Here is a 16,416-nt window from a genome sequence, read left to right as displayed (position 1 = left end):
CTATACATGGCCAGGTCATAAACCATTGTATTTTGTGCCGATTTGATTTTCGTTATTTTTGGCCCTAACGATTGCAGTCTGTAACAGAGGTGAGGATTCGAACTAAGAAGAATTAACTGTCAGGAAATTCAACAGGTGCTTTTTAGATGGAACTAAGTAAAAGCCATAATAACCAAACAATGATCTATCCATTTATAGAGATAAGTGTCAAATTTTGCCCTGTTACCGTAAGTTTTTGAAATCAACATCTACATAAAACATATCGTCATCTTGGACAAAAGAGAGATATCTTTTAAATGAAGATTTCGGTCTCAGAAACCTAAGATCAATTGACTACTGAAAACTGCAGTAAGAGACATTTAAATGATGAGGTTTTACATATCATACGTATAATTACTTTTTTTAATATGTATACTAATAGACTTAAGGAAGGAAGGTTAAGACACACTAACATGGAACATATACGAAAGTGAAAATTCACAATTGAAAAAGCTTGTTATCAATATATTTGCAATATTTATTTTCCATTCATCACGTTACTTAAAATACACATTGACAGATATATAAAAAAAATCGCAGTATATATAAAAAACTAAACTAAATAAAATATACCACAAGTATATACTTATGTATTTAAATGCTTGAAACATCGCTTATATACTAAATTTTAGCTTATGAATGCAATTTTATCGTCAGACCATCAAATATTAAAAATTTTCGTTCCTACTCATTAATATTAAATCACGTAATTATGAAAAAAAAAATACTAGATTGCGTATTATTCGTAATCGAAGCTCGATCTAACATCAAAAGCCAAAACACTCCATAATAAAAAGTGAAAGTTCACTGTCGCAATAATTAATTAAAACAATATTACTATCTCTACCGTTCTCTTTAAAAAAAAAAAACAGGGATAGCAAGTGTTCCTATGTGTTTCCAAAACACAATATCAACAGGAAGACGAGGCATTTTAAAGCGAAAACTAAGCCGGTGACGTCACACGCAAAAATATAAGTCGCATCCACACCGCACACATCACATCGTAAGAAGTATAGTTCCATTCAAAGTTTACGTCAGCTCGCAATTTCCTATGAAACGCTATGCACGAAACAAATGTATATCTAAAATTGCTGTGTGGATACGACCTAATATAAAATGTTGTTAACCAATAACTCAACGATAGCCATTCATAAGTTTGCTCTGAGTTTCCACTGCTGATATACCTATACAAAAACATATTGCCTATCTTAACTTTTTTTTAAAATAATGATAGGGACAATGTTTTTGTTCGAGTGTATCGGCAATGGAATCTTACTGTTAGGGACACGTGTTAATGAATCTGCTAAAACTTAGCAACATAAAGCATTTTAAATATAAAAATCCGGTATAAAGCAGCAGTAGCGTATAAAGTCGGGGTCACACACACAAAAGCAACGAAACTAGGGATGGCCGATGATTTATCGATTTTAAAAGCTACAATTTTTATTTATATTTCGTTGCATGTATAAAATAATTCGTCACAAATTTAAATTACAGATCATTTTAAAAATTGACAAATTGCCAATTAGCAAAAATCTATCGATAACATTGATTAAAATTATTTATGAAATTTCGTTAAATGCGACATCGCTCCTCCCTAGCGCGATTATATTGCAATATTATAGATGGTGATAAAACTCTACATAGTACTAAGGTGCTCGATATAAGAGGTAAAAAAGAGACTAAAACAAAGCGAATAAACAACTAATCAAACGGAAAAGTGCATTATGATATAAAAATACGTGCTCGCGTTTTTTTTTTTCAGTTTTCTTGTATTCTAATATTTTTTTAAATATTATTTTACAGAGTGTTTGAGTTTTCCGAGTTGTGGAACACTCTCATATCGTCGTATCGGCGATATTTGAATGCTCCGCCGCTCGAGGCGTCCGCGGCCATTGAGCTGGACGCCTTCAAAACTATATTTTAATCAACAATTATCAGCTGACATGAATTACGCACTTTCAGCAAAGAAAAAATATGTCAAAACACTACAAACATTTTTTTTCGACTTGCGACTAGTGAAATCAACTCTACTTGACCATTAATCGAATAGTTGTTCTATTAATCATTTTAAGACAAATCGCTCAAGATGCACTATGTTTTAGTATCACACCTCTATGTCGCAGATACCTCGATACTGTAGACAGGACACAGCCATTCGATCTTTATGGCGGCTCGAAAATTCCCTCGAAACGTTGCGCAAAGCACAATTTTAAATATCGTAAGTTTTTCCAGCCGCAGTGGCTCAACAGACATGCGCAGCTAACGCCGAGCCGCCATAAAGTTTGAATCTTATAATACAAATGCTTTCGTTACACCATATAACCAGTATACGGTTTGGAAAGCCTAACATTTCAAAAATATCAATTACGATTATGATTTTCCATCTAACTACAATATCATCTGTTCATTTTAGCGTAACATTATATCATTTTTTTTTAAGTTTTTCTCAATACATTCATCGGTACAAATAAATTGATTTAAATTTCTCAGAGGTACCGTGTATTGTTTTTTTATCTTAACCTTTTCAAGTTATTTTTTATTTATTTATATAAATTTTCACGTTAACATGAACAGATAATACATTCGAAGAAATAATAACATTTTTAAATTTGTTTTAGATTAATCTAAACATCGAATAACACACATACGGCTTCGGACGTTAAAACCAATTAACACGTTCAATGCCACAAGATTTTTCGTATTAAACTCGGCAGAGTCGATGGCAGTGAAGGTGTTAACATGGGGTTTGAGGTGGGGCTGTTTTAGGACGGTCGAAGTGTGAACGTCGCGAGGCCGTGAGAGTGTGGTCGTTGTGCGGTCACTGCGGTGTGCGGTCACTGCGTTTGCGGTCACTGCGGTGTGCGGTCACTGCGTTTGCGGTCACTGCGGTGTGCGGTCACTGCGGTTGCGGTCATGCTAATGGTACCTAGAGTTGACATACTGCGTGCGGCTGACATACAACGCTCGCCCCCCGGCTACTCCTCGCAGCCAGCGTCCTCACTGATCGTTTCGCCCGCTCTCTCCTGCGAAATGTTTTGACCTGTCCCCCCCCCACTATTACATTAGTACTATCGTTTGTTGAAACAACTTATTGTGTATGGAAGTAAAAGACGCTGGAGAAGTGTCATGGAACTTTAACACATTCAGTGCCACTGATTCAAAATTACGGTGGCATTGAATGTGTTAATACAATATGTGTGAACTTGTATGTATGTATGTATGTATGTACGTACCCTTTTTCGCTGATGAAAGTATGCATTTCTTGCAGCTTATGAAGAAAAAGGAGACACGTTAGAGTTTGGTGTGGCGGGCAGCAGGTCCATGGTGCGGCACACCCACCCCGCTATGTCCGCCTTCTCACCCTCAGCCTGACGGATCCATTCGTGGTTCTAACACCACACAATTTCATTAATATTAAATACTAGCTTTTACCCGCGACTCCGTCCGCGCGGTAGAAAAAAAAATAGAAAACGGGGTAAAAATTATCCTATGTCCGTTTCCTGGTTCTAAGCTATCTGCCCACCAATTTTCAGTCAAATCGATTCAGCCGTTCTTGAGTTATAAATAGTGTAACTAACACGACTTTCTTTTATATATATAGAAGATGATGAAGAAGCGGCAATCACCTACCAATTGAATTTTAAAAAATATACAAACGTTCAACCTTTTGATGCCTGAAGGTTAACTCTAATATAGCTAATATTAAGAAAATTTAAGTGTTTGTATGTAATATTGAAAAAAAAACATATTTCGTACACGTGATGTGTATGCGTAGCTAATAACCAAAAACCTATTTTCAAAATTGTTGTCTGTCTGTCTATCTGCAAGTTGCATTTGTTCCCGATAATCTCTGGAACGGCTGGACCTATTTCGACTAGACTTTGATTGGAAGGGAGCTGATGTTCGCGGGAATATCATAGACTACTTTTTACTACGCTGACAAAGCCGCGAGCAACTGCTAGTACAGTTATAATATTACTATTGTTACAAATGTGAATGTTTAGATGGAAGGATGGATGTTTGAAGGTATCTCCGAAACGGCTAAATCAATCTTGATGAAATTTGGCACAGACGTAGAACATAGTCTGGAAGAACACATAAGCTACTTATTAAGTTTTTTATAATCCAACGCGACAATTAGTTCTATCATAATTAGAATTTAACTCAGTTTTATACTTCGACTATAACCTTTAAAGTGTTAACATACCATCAATGTCTTGAGATCAGCTCTCTCGTCAGGATTCTTCTTGAGGCAGCGGTCGACAAAGTCTTTGAATTCATCGGAGAATATCCCCGCAGGTAACTTCGGCGGGGGCTCGTTCACTATATAGTCTAGTAGCTCGAATATCGCCATCGGACGAGGGGAATTTGGAGCCTAAAAATACATTCATTATTGAAAATACTAGATTTTCCTTACAACAAAGCCATACATTTACCATACAACTACTAGATTATAAATGCGAATGTTTAGATGGATGTTTGTCCTGAACGACTAAAAGTATCACTGAAATGTGGCAGACATAGAAAATAGTCTGGTCACATAGGCCACTAATTCAGATATTTTTAAAACAACTGCTATTATTGCTAGCATTTTTGACTCCAATAAAGATGAGATAGTACTAAAAACTAAGATAGAGATAGCAACAGTAAATATTAGTAAAAAAATAAATACCAATTACCAAACTTAGTTTAAGTCAGCTATCATAAAATATATTTCATTGCATTAAATCACAGTATTCTTACGATGAAGGAAAACATCGTGATGCTGCACATATGAGAAGAAATTCAAAGATATGTGTGAAGTCAACCCGCAGTTGATCCAGCATAGTTGACTATGGCCTAGTCACTCCTAACTTAGGGTAGGCCCTGAGCCCCTCAGTATGTATCCTGATGATATTATAGTATATAAATATGTTTTATGATAAAACTAGATATATGATATAAAAGCTAATAAATAACAATACCTGTCCCGGAGAATGATCTTCATTTTGTCCTCCAAATATGGTAGCTAATGTCTTAGCGTCAGGTGGTGGTATGGGATACATGCCAATTGCCATCTCTACCAATGACAGGCCCAGAGACCAGATGTCTGATTGTACAGAATAATGAGTACCTTGTAAACGTTCCGGCTGTTAACAATTAAATAAAATTTTAATGGATTCAAGTTATAACATTATAGTGAAAGATTTAAATGTACTTAAGGAGAGAGAGAACTAAACATTTTTATTGTACATATCACTTACAGCAGGTTTTTGAGACCAAATTTTAAAATATTGTTATCTCGTGTCGTGTTAGTTACACTATTTATAACTCAAGAACGACTGAATCGATTTGACTGAAAATTGGTGGGCAGGTAGCTTAGAACCAGGAAACGGACATAGGATAATTTTTACCCCGTTTTCTATTTTTTATTCCGCGCGGACGGAGTCGCAGGTAAAAGCTAGTATCTTATATATGAAGATATGTTTTATACAGAGATTTTGGTCTCGGAAACCAACTGTAAAGGGTCCCACACATTAACAGTCCGCTGGCCGATATGAGTCTGTTAGTAGTTCTGAACTGACCTACCCAATACAGCCTGTAGTGGGTAGGTCAGTTCAAAACCTGTGTGTGGTCTATTGCGATTAACTGACAGACTAATATCGGCCGGCGGACTGTTGTGTGGGACTCTTAACACATTTATTAACTGCTAACGTTTTAACGGTGAAGTGACAGTGATGTTTTTGTGACATTCAGAGTCGTATCTGACAAAGATACGTCTATAAATTAGCTCCATGTTCTTAAACATTCACAAAAGTCAAATAAATGTTTCATGGTTTGTAATTGTTAATTATTACACATATATTTAATTATCTTTTCAAATACATTAAAGTCGTTACAAATAATCTGTCCGTCTGTGACACGGCAATGTTATATGTTAATTACAATGATTAGCACCAACAATTGTTTTAATTTCCTTTCTTTGTACAAGACAACCTTTATATCAAAAGGTGGCAAACGAGCAAACGGACATCTGCATTCGCTGAAATAGTGTGCACTGCTCGTGGAGATCAGCAATTGCAGATGCGTTACCTACCTTTAAGCTAGGGAGAAGGGGACACACAGAAATATAATTTTCCCTTCTTATGCATCCCCTCTTCCGCCAAAACCACTTCCCCTTCCTATCCTTTCCTAATAAGGATGGGAAGGGAAAGAGGACTAAAATTAGACCTTTGGCATGCATATTTGGAACTGATTTGATGTTTATTTATACATTGCATTATGTAGAAATTAAATTTTGATAACTAGTTTCTTTTTATTAACAAAGTGGAATTGATTTTTGACAAATGAAAAAGGTTTTATCAACGTTTTTTCTTTTTCACAAAAAAAAAGTTAATTGAGCAGAATATATTAGGAATAATCAATTACTATACTCACAGACATGTAGCTCCTTGTACCCACAAAGGAATTGGCCATAGAATCAATGAGCTGTCCAGAGACACCAAAGTCGCAGATCTTGATCTCACCATTGCTGTTGACGAGGATGTTGGAAGGCTTCACATCACGGTGCATGATAGCATGCTTGTCACGTAGGTAGCTTAGCCCTTTCAGCACCGCAGATGTTATTGTGCCTGTAACAATTGTTAAAAATCAAGTAAAGAAATACAAACCAAAAATAAACTAAATTTTTAATAAAACACACACACAATTGGTTTAGTTAGAGAGAGGACTTTAGAAACATTATCCTACAAATATTTTATTTAAGAAATAAGTAGCAAGGATAATAATACAAATGTCTCTTCATATGCAGGAGAGTCAAATTAGACATCTTACTAATATTATAAACTAGCTTTTACCCGCGACTCCGTCCGTGCGGAATAAAAAAATAGAAAACGGGGTAAAAATCCTATGTCCGTTTCCTGGTTCTAAGCTACCTGCCCACCAATTTTCAGTCAAATCGATTCAGCCGTTCTTGAGTTACAAATAGTGTATTTAACATGACTTTCTTTTATATATGTTATATAGATAAGATACAAATTTTTAGATGGATGGACGTTTGTTTGAATATATATCCAGAATGGCTCAACAGATCTTGATAAAATTTAGCATGGTTGTAGAACATAGTCTGGAAGAACTTATAGGCTACTTATAAAGTTTTTTTAATGCCATGCAGACAGAGTCACGGATGAAAACTAGTAAGTAAAGGTGCATTATGATTTGGTTATATAAAACAAATAAAAAAGAGTATACCTAAAATAGATTCAGGAATTCTTCCCGCCTTCTTCAAAATAAGATCCAATGATCCACCATCCATATACTCCATGCAGATTGATATTTCCCCATCGCTATAGAATGCACCATAGAAACCAACAATGTGAGCAAAGTTACATTCATGCAGCACCTTCAGCTCACGGATTATTTGCTTCTTAATAGCCGGTTTCACTTCTAAATGGATCAACTTACGCGCCATTATAAGGCCTGTTGATTTGTGGCGAACTTTCATAACTACCCCGCCATTACCTTGTCCTAATTTAGAAAAAAAAAAACAGATTTAAAATTACAATTGCCTATCCGAAATCGACGCTGGAAAGCATAAACGCTGTAACCCTTGAAATCGCGAATATGTTTTTCACACGTTAATAATTTCAACCATTATCAAACAATAATGATTTTATTATAGGTTAGCACAAACTACACAACATTGCTAAATACCGCATGCTTGTAGGCGTATCAGCTCACGAGTTATGATTTTGTAGCTCTCCTGTAAAGTTCATACTTTCGGGGTTACAGCGTTTACGCTTTCCAGCGTCGATATATTTATTTGATATCTATTAGTGTTTGATTACCTAGTTCCCCTAATTTTTCAAAATCATCATCGCTAAGTTCTCCTATCTTTTCCTTCTGACAGAGGAACACTTCAATGCGTCGCCTCTGCGTGTCATCCATCTCAATCTGCTCCAGTCTTTCAGTCAGGGCCTCTATACTTGTCTTTGATTTCCCAGCTAAACCCTGCCGCCTAAAATAAATGTATTAACTTAAAAAAAAAAATCTACTAACAAAAATTGTGTAAATTAGATTAATGAATGTACAAATTGATGTAGATTTCAAGAACTCGTAAAGTTATTAAAGATGTTATTTACTAAGAAAAGACTTCGAGTGTTCATACAATTATGTAACTAAGAATTGAACACTTAAATTTGTATTTTGTGTTCTTAAGATAAATTTGTTTGAATAAATCTTAATATAACCAGCATATACAAATAAATAATCAATAGTCTGATAGTAATGTTATACAATACAGTAAATTGTTTGAAATTAAGTGCAGAGTTAATTCGGTAAAAATAGCTTCCTCTGGGTATTCGAAAAGTTTCTGGATATTTTTCTGGGTAATACAAAATGATCACACACTTTTAAATCATCCTGAAAATATTAACAAAAGTAATGCAATGTGTAACATATAAAATATATAAATATATATTTTGCTTTGTTAAAAAGTGCGAAATGTCTTTATCTTTCTTTATGAGGCGATAAGAATTCGTTTTGCTACAATTTTGGAACAATACATTTTAACATTAGATAATTTATACTTACTCAGTAGCAGTGGCAGATTTCAGCTGTGGGGTCATATTAGACGGTGTAATTGCCGGAGCAGTGTCAATAGACCCTGGTGGGAGGGTCAAATTTAATTTATTCTTCGACATCTTACTCATCCTGGACACACATTTGTCATCGTAATAAAATGAAGGTGAATCCTTTGCGCCTTTTTGCGCAAAGTAATTACGAAATCACATTAATAAACAAATTGACTATATACAGGATGTAATCGTTATTAAATTAACTGTAAAATCAACAAATTAATTCGAAAATTATCGTAAAACGAAGTTTTTATAGCATATCCTTCAATTGAGTCCGTATATTGTACGACCCGATAATGCACGGCCCAATAATTCATGTACAAACAAACCTTTGTTTGTACATGAATTATTGGGCCGTACATTATCAGGTCGTGCATTATCGTGGCTGTACATTATCCAGACCGTACCGATATTGTACAGCCACGATAATGTACGACCTGATAATTGGCGACCACTGGTCACGGAATATTAGGCCGTGCTTTACTTATACACGAATTATTTGGCTGTACATTAACGGTACGGGGGTGATATTGCACGGCCCGATAATTCATGACCACTTCCCTGATTGGTCAGCTCACCTGGTCTCTTATTGGTCAACAGATTATTCTGTCATTTATGGTTTGTGCCTCGTTTAGATTGGGATGAAGAAAAGAAATTTTGTTGCCACTATAACAAAAAATGTAACACAAATTATAACAAATACTTAAAAAATAATAAATTTGATTTAACGCAGTTTGATAGAATTTGGTTAGGAATTACACACTGTAAATTACTTAAATAATGTTTATTATTAAAGTAATAAATTGATTGAACAACAACGTAAAATAATAAAATTAAAATTCTATCTCGTGCACATATTTTCTCTACTGTTTTAAATATATCTTCCTTATAGAATCAACCTAATAGTGCAACAACCTCTTTCGATCCTCAAGAAGATCCCATTCACAACACTCCACCTCAATTTAAGACTGCACTAAATTTCTGAAGCAAGAATACCAATCTTTTAACAGACATATCGATGTAATAAATAAACGGCACACCAAATATATTGATTTTATTTCATTAAAAATTACAGTGACAATGTCAACGTAACAATTTCTAAATATAAAAATTATGAAAAATGCAAAGGTTGAAATAACACCACATCACCACCTTTAGGATCGCCGAAGAGAAGTAGCTTCATCGTTTCACACAACTTCATTACCTCCTGCAGGTTCTGAATTTTCCCGAGAAGAGTGCTCCGTCTACTGTTCTACGAGGATGTTTAAAGAATCTTTCATGCGGAAGCATTAATGATGGTGCATAATAATGATCTGATGGAACTGCTGGTAAAACATCCTCCCAATGACCTACGTCACGATTCCACAGACGAACCAAACACACAAGGATTCGACACTTCTTTAGACGACAGTTTCTAATATATGGTGAGGTTAATGTAGAGAAGTAACCACTGAACTCCAGTTGAAAGACATCTGAGAGTTTGAGAAAATTGTACGACCTTATCGGTCTTCACGTCGAGGGAGGACGTTGATGTTACTGGCGAGAGACGTGAGACAATGAATGACAATGACAAAAGAAAGGAAGAAAATCATAATGAAAAAATTAAATAAAATTACTATGACGACTTGGTTGTTTATTTTGATCATTGTTAAAAGGAACATGTTGTAAAAGTTTAAAATAAAGTTTTCGTTTGCATTATCGAAGATTATAGTGTGCCCAAGCAGTCCGGCTTTGAGTGAAGACGATGCTTTATCGCGGCAACAGCAACTCGAATTTTTCGCCGTATTTAGCATTAGAATTTTAGTACACATCTTATGTGAATACCGTCAGGGGAAATGTAGCAAAGGAATTAATCGACGAGTAAACTAAACAATCGGCAGTGTATATGCGCCAATTGCAGCTATGCACATGAAGAAGTCTCGATAGTTGAATGTTTATATGGTTTAAAATTAAAAGTTAAGCACAATTCAATTTTTTGGTCGACCGATAGTCAGTCGCTGTAGTGTGCTTACTTCAATATTTAATTTAATTTGTAATCTTAACTTTACTAACATAGTTATAAGTATTATTTTACTAACAATGTATGGACTTATTATGGTCTGAATTAAATGATTTTTATTTATTTATTTTATTTAATACATGCTTATTCACATTATGTGCCGATTAGACTATTGTGCGAATAAGTCTCTTGTCTGCGGAGGCTTTTAGATTCACTTAATACGATAATCAAATATTTCTTTTTTGTTCTGATGGAATTTTTAAAAACTTTATACTGTTTGTGTGGCAACACTATTTTCAAACCCAACCGAACCGCCAATATAACCGCGGTCTGTCATTTCGTTTCTAAAGTGCTTGGCTGGATTATCCACACTCGTGCTTTTTATTCAAATTTAAAATTCAAGAACTGCGATTTCGACACAACGTTTTTTATATTCACCTAAATACTATAAATTTTGGATTTTTTTTAGTAATGGCTGAGCAGCAAGCTGTCCCCGATCCCCGTCACCCTGAGGCTTCCAGGCCACCTGGAGCTCCTCTTGTAGTTTCCCTACAAAGGGAACTCGAGGTGGTTTTCTCGGGATGATAACTTTTATGTGGTCAGTCGCTCGAGGGGGGCCTCGACAATCATGAGGTGCGCCAGCGACCGGTGTCCAGCGCACTGGATACTGCGGGATGGGATTTATTACTTTAAGTAATTCAAAAACTGCGATTTCGACACTCAACGTTTAAAGCTGGACCGACGATTGGGCAGCACAATCATTCCCCTACTCCCTGGGTGCTTAATTGGTGAGATAACAAAAATACCTTCTTTGTTTTTATTAGTGTATGACCTTTAGGCTGAGTTGCAGGCTTGTTTTATTGTTCATAAAGAATACTGTAAGTAATATTGTAAAAAGCCAACTACAACTAAAAGTCACTTGTTTTGTTGTAAATTTCATGCTTATGTGCAAAGTTTGTATATGCACTTTTGCTTGACAGTATATGTAATAAAATATTTTGGATATTTTGTTCTGAGACAGCCCTGCCCATGTTATATTTTTTGGTCCTTTTCTGTGGGAATGGATTTTCCCGGTTTAAAAGTAATTACTCAAGGTTATTAAATAACCCTCTCTCTTTTCAGCAATACAATGTTCCAGGAACTAAAGAGGAGGGCTTCAGAGGAGAGTATTCCTCTGAATGCCATATATGAGGAAGAAGCTGCCAGGTAAGTGATAACTATTTCTTAAGAATTGTGTTGTTTACACCACCTTATTTATGGACCCTTTATTTGGACATTCAATTAGTTCAGAATACCAAAGTGATGTGTGTATATTTTTTCTTTTGATTGATGATTTACTATGAAAAACTATGATAGCATTAGTAACTAGCAGGTAAGGTGATGCAAATATTAAATATAAATCTTCAGTGCAATCTATATACACTGGTGGTTGTGTAAATAGAAACACTACCAATGGTTGTTGAGATTATGTAAGTTACTTCAGTGCAGTCATTTGTGTTTTGAAATAATACAGTAAATATTATGTAAAAAGTGTCCTTTGTTATTTAGGAGTAACATAGGATAATAGAAGTCAATCAAGTCTGCTCAGGAATGTAACTATGAGCAAACACACTTTTAAAGAGAAGATCAAAGATCAAATCTTGTGTCTAGCCAAAACCTAGGAATACTTAGAGGTATAACACCTGTACCTGATAACAGTTTGAGCGATTTGATATTTTTCTTGACACATTATGTTTTTCTATTATTCACATTATTATATATTATTTACATAGTTAACAGTTTATTATATTAATTATATAATTTTAATTTGAAACATCCCTATAGGAATATTCGTTGATTAATCAATTTACCAACAGTTAAAAACTTCATTTTTCCTTTTTGGTTTATTCTCCATAAGGCGAGGGCTGAAAATCGGTGTTGTCGTTCCGGGCAAGCTATTCGCCGAGCCCAGGCCTTTTAGTGTTACCACCTTCCAACTAATTTGTACCTTGTTTATTTTATGTATCTACATTTGTGTGTAACCTAAATAAACATTTTTTATTATTATTATTAAGTCAAAGAATATTCAAACAGTGCAGTAGTTTATTCAATGCAAAAAAAAAATTAGCAAGATGATATGTTTTGTAATATAGTTTGAAATAAATATTTTGGAATGTTTTTTTACAGATATCCGGATGCTGCATCTCACCTGCTCTACGAGAGTGTGCTGCCATCGATGCGGAAGTGGAGGAGAAACTCACAGCCGGCTCAGCCACTCACCTTGGAGGAATATGCGGTGGCCTAATAAGGCTTGTTAAGTCCTGTTCTTTTCGCCACTGTGTCGGTGGCGGAAGGAAAAGCTGTCATATTAGTCATGCGCGGTTTCGAACGTTGCATCGCTGACAGTGAAGTGCTAGTCATCGATGGAACATTCCTGACTGTCCCAGCTGGATTGTCAATTTGCCAAATTTTAACGGTACACAGTATAATTGCTGGACACAATTTTCATCCTGCTGTAGTCCTGATGCAGAACCGTCCTCTGTATGAGGCAGTTTTCCTTAGAATTTGGCAAGCAGCTGGCAATCCAAGACCACAACAAATTATAACAGATTAGAGAGTGTAAACGAGCAGATTGTTGGACGTAGGCGTTGAGGCTGTTGTAGATAACGTCCCAGAATTCGCTCAAGAAGTTGTCATTGCAGACAACATTGAGCAGGTAGCACCGGAGGTGGTCCAGGCTCCTATTCTGGTACCCGCCGATGTCCTGCCCGCGTCTCCCCCCCGCCACGATTTTGATCGCGAACCTCAACCCCTTCGTTGCAACATCTGTGCGACTAACCCACTCGAAGTGGTGTTGATCCCATGCGGTCACACGCAATGCCAAACTTGTCTGGACCGTTTGTTTGAATTAAATTATGTAATTCGCCCAGTCTGTCGCTCTAATGTTCAATTTTCGAATCGAATTTTTTTTAAGAAATGAGGGGAGCGACTAGATACTTGTAATGGGTATTGTAAATATAGCTTGTAAACCTTTTACAAGTATGTTAGAGATAAATTTTATTTTCATTTAATTTAAATTAATTATTAAGAGATACTAAACTCGGATTCGAGAATGAAAGTGAATAGTCATTACTCCTAATATAACCTAAAAGAATCAGTTACTATAAAAACACAATGGAGAACAAAGTCCTAAATTAGACGATCACATATATAAAATATCTTTTGCACAAATAACAAATTCTACCTTTGGAAAGATATACAAATTTTGATGTCCTAGTCTACTTCAAAATTTTGTATAAACCGAGAGTTTGTATATATTTTAAAAAGGATAGTTACAATAGCCTTGAGCTGGCGGGTACGGGGGGACCCGCCAGCTCCCACTAAGGGCCGGGATGAAGGTGCACTATAGTTCCGATGTGCCTTTCCTAAGGTAGTTGATCCAGCTTCATAGTGGTGATACATCAGGGTATCTCCACTACCATGCGTAGGAGGAACTAGAGGTGGTTTAGTGGGTATGCTTCCCTTCCGGGAGAGACTCCCACATAACTGTTTCCCCCGAGGCACATAGTATGTTTAAAATATTCTCATAAAAAAAAAAAAAATTGGAAAACATGTAATTAGTTTTTGACGTCAAAGTTAGTTAAGTACCGATAGCTAACAACTTTCCCAATAAAAAAATATTCAAAAAAAATAAAATCATATTCTATAACTGCATATGAATAAACTGTTAATGTAGTAAGGAGATAATTGTTTTCATTATCACTATGTAAATGTTTCTTTGATATAGTTTTTTGTTATCATACATATGTTTTATATATTAACCTTTGATTTGTAAAGTTTTCTCTATTAGGTTGTATTGTATAAATCACAATACTTTATTAAAAAAATTTAAGTATGGGTTAATTTTTTACTTTGTTTCCCAGGATCTACATATGGAATCCCGTTCTGTAAAATGTTATTTATTGAATAAAGCAATAAAAGATTGAAAATAACCTCTCTTTTTATTACTCATTACAAGTCTTACAACGTTCCGGTGCGTTTCTTGGAGATCCCGGAACCTTCTTGTTTTGCACTCGAGTCTGGCCACCGAGGGGGTTTTAGTGGTTCGAACCCCACATGCCCCTGCCTTTAGAAAGCTTAGTAACGACAAAATAACTGTCACAGAAAGCTCTTACTCTTGGCCGTCCTGTTACAAAGTCCTCCCATCATATCATTTTACGCGATGGCTAGAGCCAACCGGTGAATTGATAATTTAGTAAATTGCTCTGTGTGGTTATTTGCTATAATGGGTATGGGTCAATGAAAAAATGTTAGTACATATCTGAAAACGCATTTCAAATTATTTTTTCCAAAAATTAAGGCAAACATACAATTGAACGTAACGCGTCCTACCACGAATGCTCACGCGTTTACAAATGTTAAGATTAATCCTTACCCATTGTATGAATATAAACTGGTTAATTTTTTTGGAGGCTAAAGTTATTGATTTTACAAAAAGCTTAGCTGAGTAGAGTTAGCCCATTTTAACACCTTTTTATATGACTCATCTTAATGAGCTCTCATAGCAAGTGTGCATCCAACAAAAATTTGAAATTGAACTGAACTGGAATTTGTTGACAGTCAATTTTTGAATTAACTGTAGATGTGTTGAATTATGTTTCTACCAAAATGTCCCCAAGGATATATAACCCACCCCTCTATATAACCAAGAAATATAGTTATGTAAAACAGGTAAAATTATTCACAATTATGGCGCCAAACGTCAGGAAAATTATTGTAAGCTTGTAACAACAATTGAGCTTACAAATAGCAACTTAAGTTTGTTTATATAAATGATTTTGGTAAATTAACATCGCAAACAAAATAAAAAAATAACTCCTCTTCGGGCTTCTCTCTACTTAAAATTTTGACTGAAACTTTTTACCGTCGGCCGCCTGCAATTTAGGGAAAACGAAATATGTAGATTGTATTGTTTTAATTGTAATTGATTTTCCTGGAGTTGTAATATAAATATACACTCAATAGAAACTAAAATAAATTAATATCATCATCTAAATCTTATCTTGATTTGAATTGCTTTATCAAAACATTTTAATAAGTTGAATGTTATGTAAAATCGCTATATTACAAAATATAGAATAAAATAATGTATTATAAAATTAACTGGTAACCAATATTATAAATAAGAAAAATTTGATTAATTGTTTGGTTGCTTTATAAGGACTACAAAACTACTGGACTAATTTGAAATTTCTCTCACTATTAAAATTCCATATTATCGCTGAATAAAATCATAAAAACTCGAGCATATCCAAAGTGAGAACTCTATTTCAAGAAACATATGATTTTAGAAACATATTAAAAAGACAAGGGAATACAAAATACATAATCATATCATCAATTTAGAAAATAGGAAGTACTATGGATCAAGTCAAGATGGAAGTCATACTGTAAAATTCATTCATTCAAAAATACACCGTTATTGCTTCTAAATTAATAATACTAAATAAAATAAAATAGTATGCAAATATCATGTGGACATTTATTGTCCAGTAATTTTTAAAACCTATGGATGATGTACTAAATTAATTTAATTTATTTTAAATTTTCACCGTCGAAAAGGGCGCGAGATTTGAAATTTTTCGCAATACAAAAACATCAACTAAACTAGTAAAGTAGTCTAAACGAAGCATAATCATAGAGAATTAAACGCTCCTGATTGGCTATTAGGATTCTGACAGCTGAGTGGCCGCCATGTTGGCTTCCAATTATCAGGCCGTA

General features: G+C 34.9%; 1 protein-coding gene and 1 long non-coding RNA gene across 2 annotated transcripts; one reads left to right on the top strand and one right to left on the bottom strand.

Annotated features, from left to right (window-relative positions):
* Window positions 1-2,562: 2,562 nt before the first annotated feature.
* Window positions 2,563-8,924, bottom strand: LOC106716354 (dual specificity mitogen-activated protein kinase kinase dSOR1). Its single transcript, XM_045682817.1, has 8 exons — window positions 8,614-8,924; window positions 7,869-8,038; window positions 7,273-7,548; window positions 6,460-6,653; window positions 5,007-5,171; window positions 4,250-4,417; window positions 3,276-3,431; window positions 2,563-3,082 (listed from the first exon to the last, which is right to left on the bottom strand). The coding sequence occupies exons 1-7, from the start codon at window positions 8,730-8,732 to the stop codon at window positions 3,312-3,314; spliced, it is 1,212 nt and encodes a 403-aa protein (XP_045538773.1). The 5' UTR covers window positions 8,733-8,924; the 3' UTR covers window positions 2,563-3,082; window positions 3,276-3,311.
* A 2,233-nt stretch (window positions 8,925-11,157) lies between these two features.
* Window positions 11,158-13,903, top strand: LOC123722134. Its single transcript, XR_006756431.1, has 3 exons — window positions 11,158-11,444; window positions 11,779-11,862; window positions 12,823-13,903. It is a non-coding gene; the product is annotated as an uncharacterized LOC123722134 (long non-coding RNA).
* Window positions 13,904-16,416: the final 2,513 nt, after the last annotated feature.

This window comes from Papilio machaon, chromosome 20 (assembly GCF_912999745.1).
Source record: "Papilio machaon chromosome 20, ilPapMach1.1, whole genome shotgun sequence".
NCBI classification, from domain to species: Eukaryota; Metazoa; Arthropoda; class Insecta; order Lepidoptera; family Papilionidae; genus Papilio; species Papilio machaon.
The sequence above is the reverse complement of the archived record's forward strand: the minus strand, read 5'-3'. Positions and strand labels throughout refer to the sequence as shown.

Bases quoted from the DNA above. Each gene is read 5' to 3' on its own strand.
- LOC106716354 (XM_045682817.1), bottom strand. From the start codon at position 8,732: ATGAGTAAGATGTCGAAGAATAAATTAAATTTGACCCTCCCACCAGGG. The intron at 7,549-7,868 runs GTAATCAAACAC...TTTCTAAATTAG, and splicing joins TGAAAAATTAGGGGAACTAG to GACAAGGTAATGGCGGGGTA. The intron at 4,418-5,006 runs GTATTGTTATTT...ATGTATTTTTAG, and splicing joins AAGATCATTCTCCGGGACAG to GCTCCAAATTCCCCTCGTCC.